Source organism: Colletotrichum phormii (genome assembly GCF_030913505.1).
Source record: "Colletotrichum phormii strain CBS 102054 chromosome Unknown BDP81scaffold_15, whole genome shotgun sequence".
Lineage (NCBI taxonomy): Eukaryota > Fungi > Ascomycota > Sordariomycetes > Glomerellales > Glomerellaceae > Colletotrichum > Colletotrichum phormii.
The window spans coordinates 539,348-553,601 of NW_026851457.1; the positions used below are offsets into that span (position 1 = coordinate 539,348).

At 55.4% G+C, this 14,254-nt stretch overlaps 3 protein-coding genes across 3 annotated transcripts; 2 read left to right on the forward strand and 1 right to left on the reverse strand.

The window, feature by feature from the left end:
* Nucleotides 1-1,538: 1,538 nt before the first annotated feature.
* On the forward strand, nt 1,539-2,692 carry BDP81DRAFT_408170 (uncharacterized protein; the record flags this gene model as incomplete). Its single annotated transcript, XM_060589040.1, has 2 exons — nt 1,539-1,805; nt 1,862-2,692. The coding sequence occupies 2 exons, from the start codon at nt 1,539-1,541 to the stop codon at nt 2,690-2,692; spliced, it is 1,098 nt and encodes a 365-aa protein (XP_060442953.1).
* A 3,445-nt stretch (nt 2,693-6,137) lies between these two features.
* On the forward strand, nt 6,138-8,499 carry BDP81DRAFT_493638 (GMC oxidoreductase-like protein; the record flags this gene model as incomplete). The annotated part of the gene is made up of 8 exons (XM_060595360.1): nt 6,138-6,300; nt 6,358-6,390; nt 6,463-6,728; nt 6,798-6,924; nt 7,003-7,479; nt 7,547-7,642; nt 7,713-8,392; nt 8,470-8,499. The coding sequence occupies 8 exons, from the start codon at nt 6,138-6,140 to the stop codon at nt 8,497-8,499; spliced, it is 1,872 nt and encodes a 623-aa protein (XP_060442954.1).
* Nucleotides 8,500-9,271: 772 nt separating this feature from the next.
* On the reverse strand, nt 9,272-13,517 carry BDP81DRAFT_432652 (FAD binding domain-containing protein). The gene has a single exon (XM_060590801.1). The coding sequence runs from the start codon at nt 13,022-13,024 to the stop codon at nt 9,554-9,556; it is 3,471 nt and encodes a 1,156-aa protein (XP_060442955.1). The 5' UTR covers nt 13,025-13,517; the 3' UTR covers nt 9,272-9,553.
* Between the last annotated feature and the right edge of the window lie 737 nt (nt 13,518-14,254).

The window sequence follows — 14,254 nt, forward strand, 5'->3', positions numbered from 1 at the left end:
CGCCCGGTAAATGGGCGATTCTGCGTCACACCGGTATCAAGCTTACACCCATGCCAGTGGCAGGGTGAGACTGGCCTCGGGGACAACCAAGATGGGTCAGCACCAAGCGATCCTCCCTATACAATTTTGTTGTGGCTTACATCACTTTCTGGTGTTTAGTCTTCAGAGTTAGTCGTCAAGTGATGGCCAATTTCACTCCTTGCAAACGAAGATTGGCGACGAGTTGGTACAAAATGCGGATAGCCCCCCGTGAACACTGCCACGCTCGGCCGTAAACGGCCTTGGAATCTCACGAGTGGTTGCTGATGAACATGAGCGACAATAAAATGTTCATGACTGTGTCTTCCGTCGGATCTGACCGCAGAAGTCTGTGTGTAATATACCTTCTTCTGTTTTCCATTTCCTGGCCTAGCCTAAGACGCAGTGCCGTTACAGCTACCCAAAGATCCAAGCTGCGCCGTCGTACACCCGTACACCGGAAAAGAGGATTGGAAAAGTACTCGGGCTATGATTGTTGGGTTGATTCCTGGCGAAGAAGCTTAGCAGGAAGACCTCAACAGGAAGGTCGTGAAACGAAGTGTACTTGGCCGTGTTGAAGCCACCGGGGTGCTCGGACGCAGACAACATCTCTTGATATCGATCCTGCTTACGGAGTAGACATGCTCCTTTTGAACGATGCGTCTGACGGATTACCGGCTCACGGCACCACAATTTGACCGAGCTGCGCAACTCCAATACTCTGACAACTTCGCTACTCCCCTATAATACGACGTGTGAAGCACCTCAAGTCCGGAATTCCCGGGTGGAGTCAAATCGTTCATAGTGGACATGAGGCTTTGCGTCTACCGATTGACAGGGAACTTCGGGAATTCCACCTAGACGTACGTCAAATCCCTTTGAGACCCATACTCGAGTGGTACACACCTCCTTCTAATCATCGGGATACATACGTACGCCAACCCACATGCCACCTCCGTTATAGTGTCCGGTTCCATTCGGTCTCTCCTTCGGTGCTTCCATTTGTCGATGCTATCTTCAGCTCATCTTCGCCCTGGTTTGCGTCATGCATGCAAGATACCCGCGATCCCTGGCGCTTGGTTCTTCAAATGGAATGAACAGCGGGTCGAATGGGTACGAGATGGAGCCATTCTAGATCGAAGAAGAAGGCCGTTTCCATGTTAACACCACAAGAAACATGTTAGTCAGTGGACAAGCGGAGTATGTAGCTTGACCTGGAAGCTCGGTGTCCCTGTTCAGATCAGGGACAAGCAATGACATGCGGCAAGGGTTACACTGGGTGAAAATCCCGCCATGGGGTCTTCCTAAGGGGGGCAACGGCTCGGACACCGAGCGAGGATCTTCATGCCCGGCCGTAGCGTTGGTTCGTTTGCTCCCATGCTGCTATAAGTTCCGATTGTTTCCCCTGAGGTGGTGTTATCTCCTTCCTTGCTCGTCCATCCAGCTTGTGTGCCATCTTGGAACTCGTCGTTCGTTAGACAAACTTGTAAACAAAAGTCCAAGTTCACCAACTCGCCAACATGAGATTCTCAACGCTCGCAGCAGGTCTCCCCCTCGTGGTGGCGGCTCCTCAGGGTCACTCCTTCAAGCAGCAGGCCAAGAGCACCGGAAAGAGCCTCCTTGTCGACCAGGCCCCTGAGACCTCGCAGCCCTACGCCCTCCGCAAGGGGGCCGGCCGTGCCGTCGCCGTCGGCGAGCAGGTCTACCGCTTCTCCGTCACGGGCAACTCCTCCGCCGGCGCCTTCACCCTGATGCAGACCAATGCCCCGGACTCGTCCGACCTGGGCGTCCTCCCCCACATCCACAAGGCCCACACGAGAACTTCTACTGCACAAAGGGCCAGTTCCAGCTGTGGGCCCAGACCAACAGCTCCGGCGAGCAGGCCCGCGTTCTCACCCCCGGCGACTACGGCGCCGTGCCCCTCAACACGGTCCACACCTTCCAGATCACCGACCCGGACACCCAGCTCACGGGCGTCATCCAGCCCGGCGGCTTCGAGGAGCTCTTCATCGCCATCGCCAACTCGGATTTCGTCTCCCCCACGGGCTCCGAGTTCGTCCCCGCCGCCTCCAACGGCTCCTCCTCCGGCTCCGACCCGGCCCTCATCTCCGCCCTCGAGGCCTTTGACGTCTACGCCCAGCTCGACTTCAACCCCCGCCGCGACCTCGCCAACGGCAGCGCGGGCGGCGCGACCGCGAGCACCTGGCACACGGCGTCCAACACCCTCGCCCTCGACGCCGTCACCCCCAACTTTGTCGCAAAGAACCGCGGCCCCAAGTACCTCAACGCCGACGGCGGCGTCTACCACCTCGTCGCCCCCTTCGCGACGGCCAACCAGACGGCCAGCAACTTCACTATGGGCACCGTCACCCTGAGCCCCCTGCTGTCCAACCAGACCGCCACCAAGGCGAACCTCGCCCAGCCCCTGGCCTTCCAGCTCGAGGAGGGTGCCCTCGAGGTCTCCGTCGAGGGGTACGACGCCGTCACGCTGATCCAGGGCGACGTCGTCTTCGTGCCTGCCAACGTGCCTTTTACCTATGCCGCCTCGGCCGCCTTCACAAAGTTCCTGTACGTCAGCGGCGGCGGCGACGGCTTCGATTACCAGCTCCTTCAGCGCGCTGTGCCTTGGTCGTATGCCACGTACCCCATCGACGCCGGGTTCACTGTGCAGTAAAGAAGGTGATGTTGTTTTAGGGGAGGGGGCAGGGGTAAAGCCTAGCTCTGCTCGACTTCAGGGACTTGTCGCAGTACATACAAAAGTTGTACATTGTTTCCAAAGATATTGTACATGAATCCCCATCACAAACAGTTTTTCTACTTCTTTAGTGTGAATTCGTATTCTCCTGCTCGTTATGCCCCCGGGATGAGCAGCCCACAAGCCGCATGAGGCCGACGGTGGTCAAAACTCCCGAGGTACCATATGCAATGTTTTCAGATACTAACAATATTTTATCCCTTTGACAATCTAGACCAGGCCGTTTTGGTGGCGGTGTCTCCTTTCGTGACGATGAGATGGTCCATGGAGATTTGCTAGTCATGAGGCTAAGTTACACCGCCTCTGGGTCAAGGGGAATGTACCGTACGGTATTTTGAAGTGCCGAGAGGTCTGTGGGATGGGTCCAGTGTAGAGCTTGAGACGCCTTGTATCAGAAATTGCTCTCATATACCCCGCCAGAGGTGGTCATGCTCGAGGTCGATGAGGCTGTGATTCCTACTGGGCTAATTGTGACCTCGTGTAAGAGGTCAAGGGGGCTTCATGATACCGACTTTCCTGCGAGGCTTTCTACCTAGGTCAACCCCATCGCATCGGGAATCTGCCAAAACTACGATACGATCTTAGACTCGGGCCGATCTCGTACCCAAATCACCGGACGTTATGATGGTAGTGGATTCTGCGATGGGGCTTGTATAGGGCATCGAGCAAGGCAGACTATGGCTGGCCACCTCTCCGTGAATGAACATGATTTTGTCCATCTCAAACAAGGACATACCATCCTCGTAGGAAAAATCAAAAGTTCCATAATCTCCAATGATTAATACCAACGCTAAGATGGAGTTTCAAAGTGATGGTTCTCTCTTTGCCTACCTAGTAAGTAGGGGGGGCGACATTTTGGAAAAGGGGCTTGGGTGGTGCACAGCCACTCCCCCCTCCCGTGGAGTTGTTGACTTGACTAGACTCAGTTCCACTTCACTTCAGGCAGAAGTTAGATCTAATGATATTAATGAAATGAGATGGGCGATTTTGATTTGCGGTTGGTGACCTTTACTTCTTGATCGTGGTGTGGTCGATATCGCCATCAGGGGGTCCGAACTGGAAGTATTCCGTGACGTGATCGCAATAGTCTGGAGAGCGCACGATAAGCTTCACTCCTTTCTTCCATATATCCCGGTCCATCTTGAAATTCATCAAAAACATGATTTTTCCAGGTTGGTCTTCCTGCATTGAGGACCGAGAAGGTGTTGTTGCATTTCCAGTTGTCAGGTGGCATCTCGATTATAACTACTCTCCAGATGACGGGTTTGGAACTTTTGTTGACATTTAATTTTTCCAGTTCGGCTCATCCAGCATTAACGGTCTACAAATCGTAAATACTTTACTGGCTGCTCAGTGCCCAAATTTAGGTTCATCACAATTGAAAAAAAAAAAATTTAGAAGGAAGGAGGGGGGATACTGACCCTATAATTCACGCCCCTGTCCGGATTCGAACAGCGCGCCCCTCGGACCAGCAAGGCTTCATTGGAGTATTTGTTTTATATCGACTCTGCGTCAGAGCCGATACCACTCGGCCAAATGCTCAATACTGAAGCATTGAACACTTGGGAGTGGGTGCTGGTAACAGGAGTGATGATTAGATCCCTTAAGTAAGGTAGGTTGAGGAAGGAAGGCATGTAGAGGGAAGGAGCGAGATGGTAAGTGCGTCCCTGAGTACCCACTCATGATCCGAGGGCTGGCTTCAAATTCGTCTGGGAAACTTTCTGTACATCTACTCCCCTGGATGTGTGAAGGGTTGGTTCTCAGGAAGGCTCCTGGGCAGTGTTAAGGGAGATGTCGTAGGTTCACCCTCTCGAGGCCTTTTACGGTGTTATTTGTGTATTTGAATGTGGTCTTATACGTTCTTCGGAATGACATAACCTATTTAAAAAAATTATACTGTTTGCTATAAGGAGGGCTGGTTGTCTTTTATGCCAGATAGATGCCGGGTGCGGTCGCCCTCTAGGTGAGTCTAGGAGGAAGACATTTTCTATGGACCGTTCTGCGTCTGCCCTTTCTAGGTCGCTATTCCTACTACTCTAAGATACTACCATGACTTCATAGAAGAGATTCTGGTGTTAGTAGCCATGCTTGCAGTGCTCCCTTCATTGTGTATGTAGCAAATATCAAGATGAGCGTGATACTTGGCGTCTTACTTACACGTAGCAGATCGGGACAAGAACCTAGCAAGACTGAATATAATAACTATGTACTCTATCTTCTGACTCAGGAACAAGGTCGTACTTTTGTTTGATAATCTGCAACCAGAAATCTACCTCGGTGTTAGTCATGTCTAGACCACGACACTTTATTGGCGATATTTTAACAACCCCGACTCGACGACCGGATTAGGCGAATGAGAAAAGAACACAGCGTCTACCAGTCAGGACGTAATAGCAGTAAGTAGGGGAGGGCTCCAGGCGCCCGCATCGTCCCGGTCAGCTTCCCCGCTCTGGAAAGACGAGAGAAAACGTATGGCGTGACCCGATGCGTGCAGAGGCTGCGCCACTGGCACGCAACCTCGCGTGTGAGTGTTTCCCTCAGATGAGATTCTGAACCTGACTTCAGGCTCACTTTGTCGACTTATGAGATTTCGTCCCTCGCCTGGACCGTTCTATTCGGGCACGCCTCGACTTTACCCGACAGTCTGGGCAGTCCTTCCCGCGTTTCCGCGTACATGGAAGATGCGGCTTGCCATGCAAGACGAGGCATGCTATTGACCAAGAAAGGTGTCGAGATGAGGGGTAATGGCCTGCGATGAGGCTAGCTGCAGCTGGTCAACGAGAGCAACAACTTGAGTCCCTTCTCCGTGTTTTCCCTTCCTCAGGAATGGAGTCCATCTAAGATCTGTGGAATCCAAGTTGGGTCGTGATCTTGCTGTCTTCGATTGCGATGCTTGGAGATAAGAAGAGCTCACGGTATTCAAGATAATCAGCGTGAAGCGCGCTGGGATGGGCTTTTGGAATGAAGTGAAGCCGGAGATGGTAGGTAGCCAAAGCCGCGTGAGTAAGGCTCTCGACGACGGCTGCAGGACATGATGCGCTGCTACGTTGGCGCTCCAGAAGCAGCAATCGCAACTGAATGGCACTCACAGTGTTTTGACGCAAACACGTATCGTCGATGGCGTAAAGAGTGGCAGAGGTCATCACGGGCGGCGAAAACGCCAAGCTTACCTCGCATAGGCCTCTCACTCTGCAGGCAAAGGCTTCTTGAACGAAGCAATATAAATAGAGGGAAACTTGGCCATATAGCAACCGTGTTACTCTCTTCTCCTTCATCCCGTGTCTCAATTCTGTCTGAAAATTAGAAAAGACGCCTCAAAATGCCAAAGATCTCTGCCTCTATGGCCGCCTTGGGTCTCTTGTTGATGAGTATCCCGGGAGGGATATCATCAAGTATCCCCCGATCCATCGCTCACTCGAGAATTCTTCCCAGAGCTTGTGACGTCAAATCCGAGTACGACTACGTTATTGTTGGAGGAGGCACCTCCGGCCTGACAGTCGCTGATCGATTGACTGAGAGCGGCGAGCGTAAGCTCACCGCAGAACAGGTAGCAACCACAATTTGCTAACTCTGTCCCTGGCAAGATACGGTTCTGGTGATTGAGCTCGGTTTATTCGGTAAGCCTTGCACTTTTCTCCAGAACTACGTCTTTAGAGAATATATGTGTATGACTAACACTCCAGCCAAAGACAACTCGTCTCAGGTAAACACCGTCACGACGGGCCTCTTATCCTGGCGCAACCAGTCCCACACCTTCAACTTCTCCTCCGTGCCCCAAGAAGGCCTCAACGGCCGCAAAATCAACGTCATTGGCGGCGTCATGCTCGGTGGTTCGACGGGCGTCAACGCCATGCAGGTCCATCGCGGCCAGAAGGAGGACTACGACAGATGGGGGTCCTACTTTAGCAATGAATCGGAGTGGAGTTGGGATGGCTTGCTGCCATACTTTAAGAAGGTGATTAATACTCCCAAATTATCATGCGGACCCCTGAGAGGCTGTTACTGACGTATTATTCATACTTAGGCATGGAACTTCCACCCTCCTACCCCTGAGCTGACCGAGCAGTTCGACATCAAGTACGACGCGAGCTACTGGGGCAACTCCTCCGGCATTCACGCTTCCTTTCCGACCTTCCACTGGCCTATGCTGAGTATCCATCTCCTCCCCTTGGATTTTCCCCACTGATTCATAATACTACATCATGCTAATGATACTTAACTCACCACAGAGACCGAAGTTGAAGCCTTCAAAGAGATCAAAGGCGTCGACTTCCCCGCCGATTCAGGCGCCGGCGACCCAGGCGTCTTCTGGTACCCAACCTCCTTCGACCCAGCCACCGTGACGCGCTCCATGGCCAGACGAGGCCACTGGGACGGCATCGAGGCCGCGCGGGATAACTACGAGACGATCACCGGGCACAAGGTGCTCAAGATCCTTTTTGACGGCGACAGCCAGACCCAGACGGCGGTCGGCGTCTCTTACGTCGAGGCAAACTCCACCACCGCCAAGGGCGCGCGGATCGTCAAAGCCCGGAAGGAAGTCATCCTGGCCACGGGATCCATCCACACGCCGCAGATACTGCAGCGTAGCGGCGTGGGAGGGAGGGCGCTTCTTGAAAAGGCTGGGATCGAGGTCGTCGTCGATTTGCCCGGTGTGGGACAGAACTTCCAGGACCATCCTGTTGGTGCTGGGGCTACCTTTACCTGTGAGCTTCGGAATATTCCTTTCAAAGACAAGAACGTTGAGTTTTGCTGATATCTTCTCTTACCAAGTCACCAACTTTGACGTTCATCCCGATATGACCGATCTCGTCAACAACCAAACTTTCATCGACGAAGCCAAAGCAGAATTCGAAGCCAACCGAACCGGTACGACCTTCCTCCCAAACTCACCTCAAAGACAAACATCACGAACCTCACTAACCTCTTCATCCTCCAGGACCTCTAACCATAGGCGCAGGCAACGTCGCAACATTCCTCCCCTTCCCCGTAATAGCACCCTCCTTCGACGCCATCACATCCGCCTACGAATCCCAGGCCCCCTCAGCCTTTCTCCCGCCCAACACCGACCGCACCGTACTAGCAGGCTACGCAGCCCAACAATCCCGCCTCGCGGCAGCACTACGCTCCCCCGGCGCCGCATTCTACAACTTCTTCCTCCGCGGTGCGCCAACAGAGAGCAATTTCGTCCTCCTCCACCCGCTCTCCCGCGGCACAATCCTCCTCAACACCTCAAACCCCTTCTTTTCTGAGCCAATCGTCGATTACCGCGCACTGAGTAACCCCACCGATCTAGCCGTACAAATCGAGTTTATCCGCTTCACGAGGCGATATTTCCTCGAGTCCTCGACGCTAGCGCGGTATGCCCCCGTGGAAACTGTCCCTGGCGCGAATGTGACGAGTGATGAAGCGCTGGGCGAGGCTGTGAGGCGGATGATTAGCCCGACGACATTTCATCCTGTTGGCACGGCGGCTATGATGCCAAGGGAATTGGGAGGGGTTGTGGATGAGGGGTTGGAGGTGTATGGGGTTCGGGGGTTGAGTGTTGTTGATGCGAGTGTTATGCCTGATTTGCCGGGGGCATATACGCAGCAGACTGTGTATGCTGTTGCTCTGAAGGTGAGTTTTCTGATGACGAGATGAGGTATGAAGGTGTAAGGGGTTGAGAGAGGAGACGTGTGTTGACGATCATATAGGCTGCTGATTTGATTAAAGCCCGGGCGTGAGGCCGTTTTAAGGTTAGTTGTGCTACCGATTGTTAGGCAAGTATAAGCCGTGAAATAGTAACAATATTGGGGTTGAGGGTTGCGCAGGAAGACACGGCGAGCCTCGTTTTTGTTGGTTTTTTGAGAGAAAGTCTCTTGGTCCCGGAAGATAGTTATGGGGAACGTATGGTCTTGCGGGTATAAATGAACCATAGTAACTGCAAGATCTCGGAGACGCTTAGCAAGCACGGGGGGGGGGGGGGGGGGGGAGCTACTGGTATACCTTCTTGCCTGACTTGAAGGCTCGGTTGAATCCTCCTTCTACCAGTGAGGTCTGCTATGGAAAGTTGTGCTCGTGAACTGGCAAGTGGGTGATAAAGGTAGCATGGCCGGCTCACATATAGTCCTATCACCACTATCCTTCTCATCATCCCTTTCCTAGGCTTCTCGCGATATATTACCAAAGGAATAAGCACAGAGTGAAGACGAAAACGTAGTACTAGTAATCATGGCAGTCGACTAGTAGTAGCAACAATGGACCTGACCTCCTACCGCGACCGCATCCTGTCGTCAAAAGACGGCCATATCACTGATCATTCCTGCCGCTGCCATCTTGTCCGCGAGAACGACGTAGGGTTTTGCTTGGCACCATGATACTCTTGACCGTTCCATATGCTTTATATACTAGATATACCGCTCATGGCACTAGACGTATTGAGCGGCAGGTTACTGTGTCACCCACCTACTTGTGACCTGACAAAGTATTGACAAAGTAGGGTATAAGCTTGGAGATGATAGTGTCTCGTGGTTTCAACGACTAAGACCGTTACGTTGGAAGCTATTTTACGCTGGGGAGGTAGAAAAGCGAAGTGTGGCACATTCTAACATGCACAACAAGAACAATGGTACAATGCATAAGGCGTAGCAAATGTCTGATGCTCGTTCAATACAACTCAATTGCTCAATCCAGAAAGCTGGCTAGCAACAAGGAAACTCTTCGGTACGACCATACCCCTCAAGTATCATGATATATACAAGACATGACAACAGATGTCTAGTACGTAAGAAGCAAAGGCTAGTACACCTCGAGGACATAGCGACCATCCTCCTTGAGCTTCTCAATCTCGTTACGGGCATTAACCTTCTTGCCACTCATCTTGGCCTCGACGTTAAGAGCCTCCATCAACACGTCCGTAACATCAGGCACAGGCCACGTAGGACCGCACAGGTAGAAGCTGCCCTCGTCGCGAATGTACGACTGCACAACATCGCGCATGGACTCGCGCATGCGGTCCTGGATATAAATCTTGCGCGGCTGGTCGCGCGAGAACGCGGCGCCGAGGTGCGTGATGACGCCCGCGTCGACGTAGGCCTCCCACTCCTCGCCGTACAAATACTCCTCGCGCTGGTGGCGGGAGCCGAGGTAGAGCAGGATGGAGCCGATTTCCTCGCCGCGCGACTTTTGCAGGGCGCGGTACTGCACGAAGGCGCGGAAGGGCGCCAGACCGGTACCGAGACCGGCCATGATGAGGGGCGCCTTGGAGGAGGTGGGGAGCTTCATGACGGAGGGCTTGACGGAGGCGACGACGGTGGCGCCGACGGGGAGGGCGGAGAGGTAGCGGGTCGCGTGGCCGAAGCGGTTGCGGCCGAGGGGGTCGACCCAGTCGACGACGACGATCATGAGGGCGACCGAGGTCGGGGTCACGGCCTGGGCGGAGGCGATGGAGTACTCGCGGCGCTTGAGCGGGGCGATGATGCGGACGAGGTCGTGGAAGCACGGGCGGGCCGAGGGGAACTCCTGGAGGATGTCGACGTAGGTGACAAAGTCGACCTCGGAGCGCTTCTTGAAGTCGGCGGCGCCCTCTGCGCCACCGAGGCTGGCGAGGACGGCCTTTTCGCGCTCGTCGGCGGCGAACTCGGAGAGGGCCTCGTAGAAGCGCTTGGGGGGCTTGCCGAGGACGTCAATGTTCTGCTTGAGGGACTGGTAGACGGTGCGGGTCTCGAAGGCGGCGTTGTCCTCGCGGGCGGGCACCTGGACGAGGGCCTCGGGGTCGAGGCCGTACCACTTGATGAAGGCGGTGACCTCCTCGTGGTCGTTCTCGGCGTGGATGCCGAGGGCTTCGCCAATGTCGTAGGTGAGACCAGAGTCGCCGAGGTCGAACTCGATGTGGAAGATGTTGCGGTCGTAGTTGCCGGGCGTGAGGCGGCGGTTCTCCTTGACGGTGATGGTGTGGGTCTTGACGGGCAGCTCCGGGCGGAGAGCGCCCTGGGTGCCGTAAGCCTCCTTGAAGGCGAGGCCCTTGGCCGCGGCCTGCCAGTCGACGAGCTGGGAGGTCTCCTCGGCCTCCTCCTTGTCGAAGCCGACGAAGCTGTTGGGCTTGATGGTGGCAGGCAGGGGGCTGGCGACGACGTCCTCGGGCAGCTCGGCCCAGGCGGACTGGGACTCGACCTTGCGCAAGGCCTGGCCGAGGGCCTCCTGGGTCTCGACGAGGGTGCTGGAGAAGCGCTCGGGTAGGGCAAGCTTGGCGACCTCCTCAACGGTGATGTCGGAGCGGGCGATCTGGAGGAAGGCGAACTCCAAGAGGACCTTGACGGCCTGGGGCTCCTTCTCGGCAAAGGCGGAGGCGTCGAGGATGTAGAGCTCGATGGACTTGTCCTGGATCTGCTTGCGCACGACGGGGGAGAGGCGCTTCTCGAGGTCCTCCTCCTTGAAGGTAGGGAGGTTCAGGAGAAGCTTGCCACCAGCCTTGACGCTCTCGATGATATTGAGATCCTTGAGGAGCTTCTCCTCACCGACAGCAACGACATCGGCCTCCTCGACAGCGTAGGGCGCTTCGATGGCCTTCTTGGAGCTGCGGATGTCGGTGCGGACGATACCGCCCTGGAGCAGGTTGTCGAAGGACTCGTGGACGTAGACGTTGCTGGTAGACTCGCGGGAGAGCAAGTTGCTGACGACGGCCGGAGAGTCGACGGCGACAGAGTTGTCAACGTCCCAGAAGGTGTACTGGTGCGCCTGGACCAAGGCGGGGAAGGGCTTGGACTCGGACTCGGCGCTGAGGAGCTTGCCAAAGATGTCGGCGACGGTCTGGGGCGTCAGGGCCTCGGAGGCGGAGTACTTGACGTCCGAGACGGTGGGGTCCTGGCGCCACTTTCCGGAGAAGGAAACGGAGGCCAGGACGTCGGTGTAAAGCGCAGACTGCAGGGATGCATCGCTAACGGAGAGCTCGTCCTTGACCTGGCCGAGGACGGAAATGGTCCTGGCGGAGGCGGGGATGCTGGCGAGGAAGGCCTCCTCGACAAAGGGGCGGTAGACGCGGACGTTGATGGCGCCGACCTTGGCGCCTTCGGCGGCCAGGCGGGTGACGACCTGCTTGGCGAGCTGGGTCTCGGCGCTGCCAAAGACGACGAGGACGGCCTCGGCCTGGTCGTGTCCGTGGTACTCGAACAGGTTGTAGGCGGTGCCGAGCTCGTTGTTGAAGAGTCTGAGGAGCTCGACGACCTTGCCGGCGTCGTCGAGTCTCTTGTTCAGGGACTGGACCTCGCTCGAGATCTTCTTGTAGGTCTCGGCGACACCCTTCTTGTTGAGGGCATCCGAGGCCTTGAGGGTCTGCTTGGCGAGCTTGACGCCGTCCTCGACTCCCAGGTTGGGGGTGAGGGCGGTCATGAGAGTGGCCAGAAGCGCGGTGTGCTGGCTCTCGTGGTCCTCGGTAGGGTCGAGGTGCTTGTTGAAGACGTCCAACAGGCCGGCGACCTTGGAAGAGATCGCGGCTCTCTCAGAGACACCAGTGGACTCGGAGGTGATGTTGTTGTAGAGGTCAGCGATGCCGCTCTGGCTGAGAGCGTCAACGACGCGGGAGGTCTCGCGGGCGAGTCTGACGCCATCGTAGATGTGCAGCGTGGGCATCAGGGCGGCCATGAGGGTCGCGAAGAGGGCCATGTGCTGAGTCTCGTAGGCGCTGGAGCTGGCGACCAAGCCGAGGCCAAGGTCCTCAGCGGTGCGCAGCGCGGTGTCGTAGTCGGAGACGAGGCCGTTTGCGGCATCGTAGTCGAGAGCCGCGACGTGGGCAACGAAGGGGGAGGCCACGCCGTACAACAGGCTAAGCTGATCCAATGCGCCGCGGAGGTTCTTCAAGCTCAGAGTAGGAGCGAGCAGAGTCTGGGGAAGATGTCTCTTGGCCAGGTCAAAGTCCGGACTGAAGATGTAGCCGAGGGCGAGGGCGCCGGCGCCGGTCCTTGTCTGGAGCTGGATGAGGTCGGTGGTCTCGCCGTGGATGTTGTGCTCCTTGGCCTCCGACCAAGCCTTTGCGGCGACGTCGAGGTCAAAGGTGGGAGCGGAGTAGGAGAAGATCTTATCGGAGAGCAGGAAGGCGACCTGCTGAACGAGCAGCTGGGCCGTCACGTAGGTAGGACCTGAGATGGAGGAGAGGGCCACGGGCTGGCCAAAGGGAAGGGTGGAAGAGACCTTCTTCTGAGGGGCAGAGGAGGGCGGCGACTTTGCGTCGACGACGGCCGCAGAGCCGGTGCTCTCTTGCTGCTTGAACTGCATCTTGGGAGGTTTTGGGGACGAAGAATTGGGAATAAGTACAGCAAAGAATATGCGATTAAAGATGGTCCAAAATACACGGAGGACCAGAAGACAGAGCCTCACCACTCGCAAGAGAATGGTCGCTACTGGGAGACAATTGGTAGACTCAAGAGCAAGTTCAAGTCACTTGCGTCAACCTGAACGAGAAGAGGCAAGAAAGGAGCTTCTTCGTTCTAGGAGGACCTTGAGATTTGTACGTGAGAAAGAGGGAAAAGGGAAGAGAGGAAGAAGTTCGAGAGAGAGGCTCTCGTCTAAGAAGGACTCCGAACAGGTTCCGAGCATATAAAAAAATAATAAAAAAAGTGAGAGCAGGACCGGCAAGGGGAACCTTTAGCCGGCACTCACCCTGGGGTCAAGCACGGTTAGCTAGCTAGCACCGGGAACCGAGAAGCGCACTCCATAATGGATTGCAGCAGCAGGCAATAAGAGACGGGCATTTGTCAGGCATCTTGCATTGCTGTCTGCTTGGTCTTGGTGGTGGTGGTGGTGCTGCTGCTGCTTGTCCGCGTGCGAAACTCGGCGTTTGGAAATTGTTGAAGCTTGGAGAATTGCGACTAGGGGACAATTGCGCCATCGCGCGCCAATGAGCGACCGGGACCCATCTGCAACGGCCCCACATTGCACCATTTCTGATCCACTCGATGTCCCTTCCTCGACTTCCCTGCTTACCAAATCCGCACTCTTTGGTCTGGGCTCAGAATTGCGTGCTCGACCATCCGGAAATGCAAGCCTCTTCTTTCGCGGTACCTTTCGCCCCAGATTCTGACCAATTTTTTTTTATTGTAACATTCGTCGGTGGCGGGCTTGTCACTGCCCGTGTCATTGATTCCAGGCTGTCGGTCGGCCTGTCCGGCAATCGGAGGACGCGGTATCCGCTCGGTCACGGCATCGGCTTCCGCTCTCCGTCGTCACCATTCAACTACACCCCATCTCCGTGCTCAGTGAACGTCGTGCCTCATATGTCATGGCCTTTTGAATCGAACGACTATGGAATTGATCCAAGGACGTTGAAGATAATACTGAGTTAGAATGAAATGAACGAATGATTTAAATTCTATAAGCTGCAATTGGAATCTTATACCTGCCGTTCCATAACCACCTCTGTTTGCCGTTTTCGGACACCCCGGTCTCCACTTTAATTGCTGTCCATCCTTTACAGAGGGAGAGCGGGACGTTCATCAAAGTCCTGCC

Excerpts from the sequence above, each read along its gene's own strand:
- BDP81DRAFT_432652 (XM_060590801.1), bottom strand. The coding sequence starts at position 13,024 with ATGCAGTTCAAGCAGCAAGAGAGCACCGGCTCTGCGGCCGTCGTCGAC.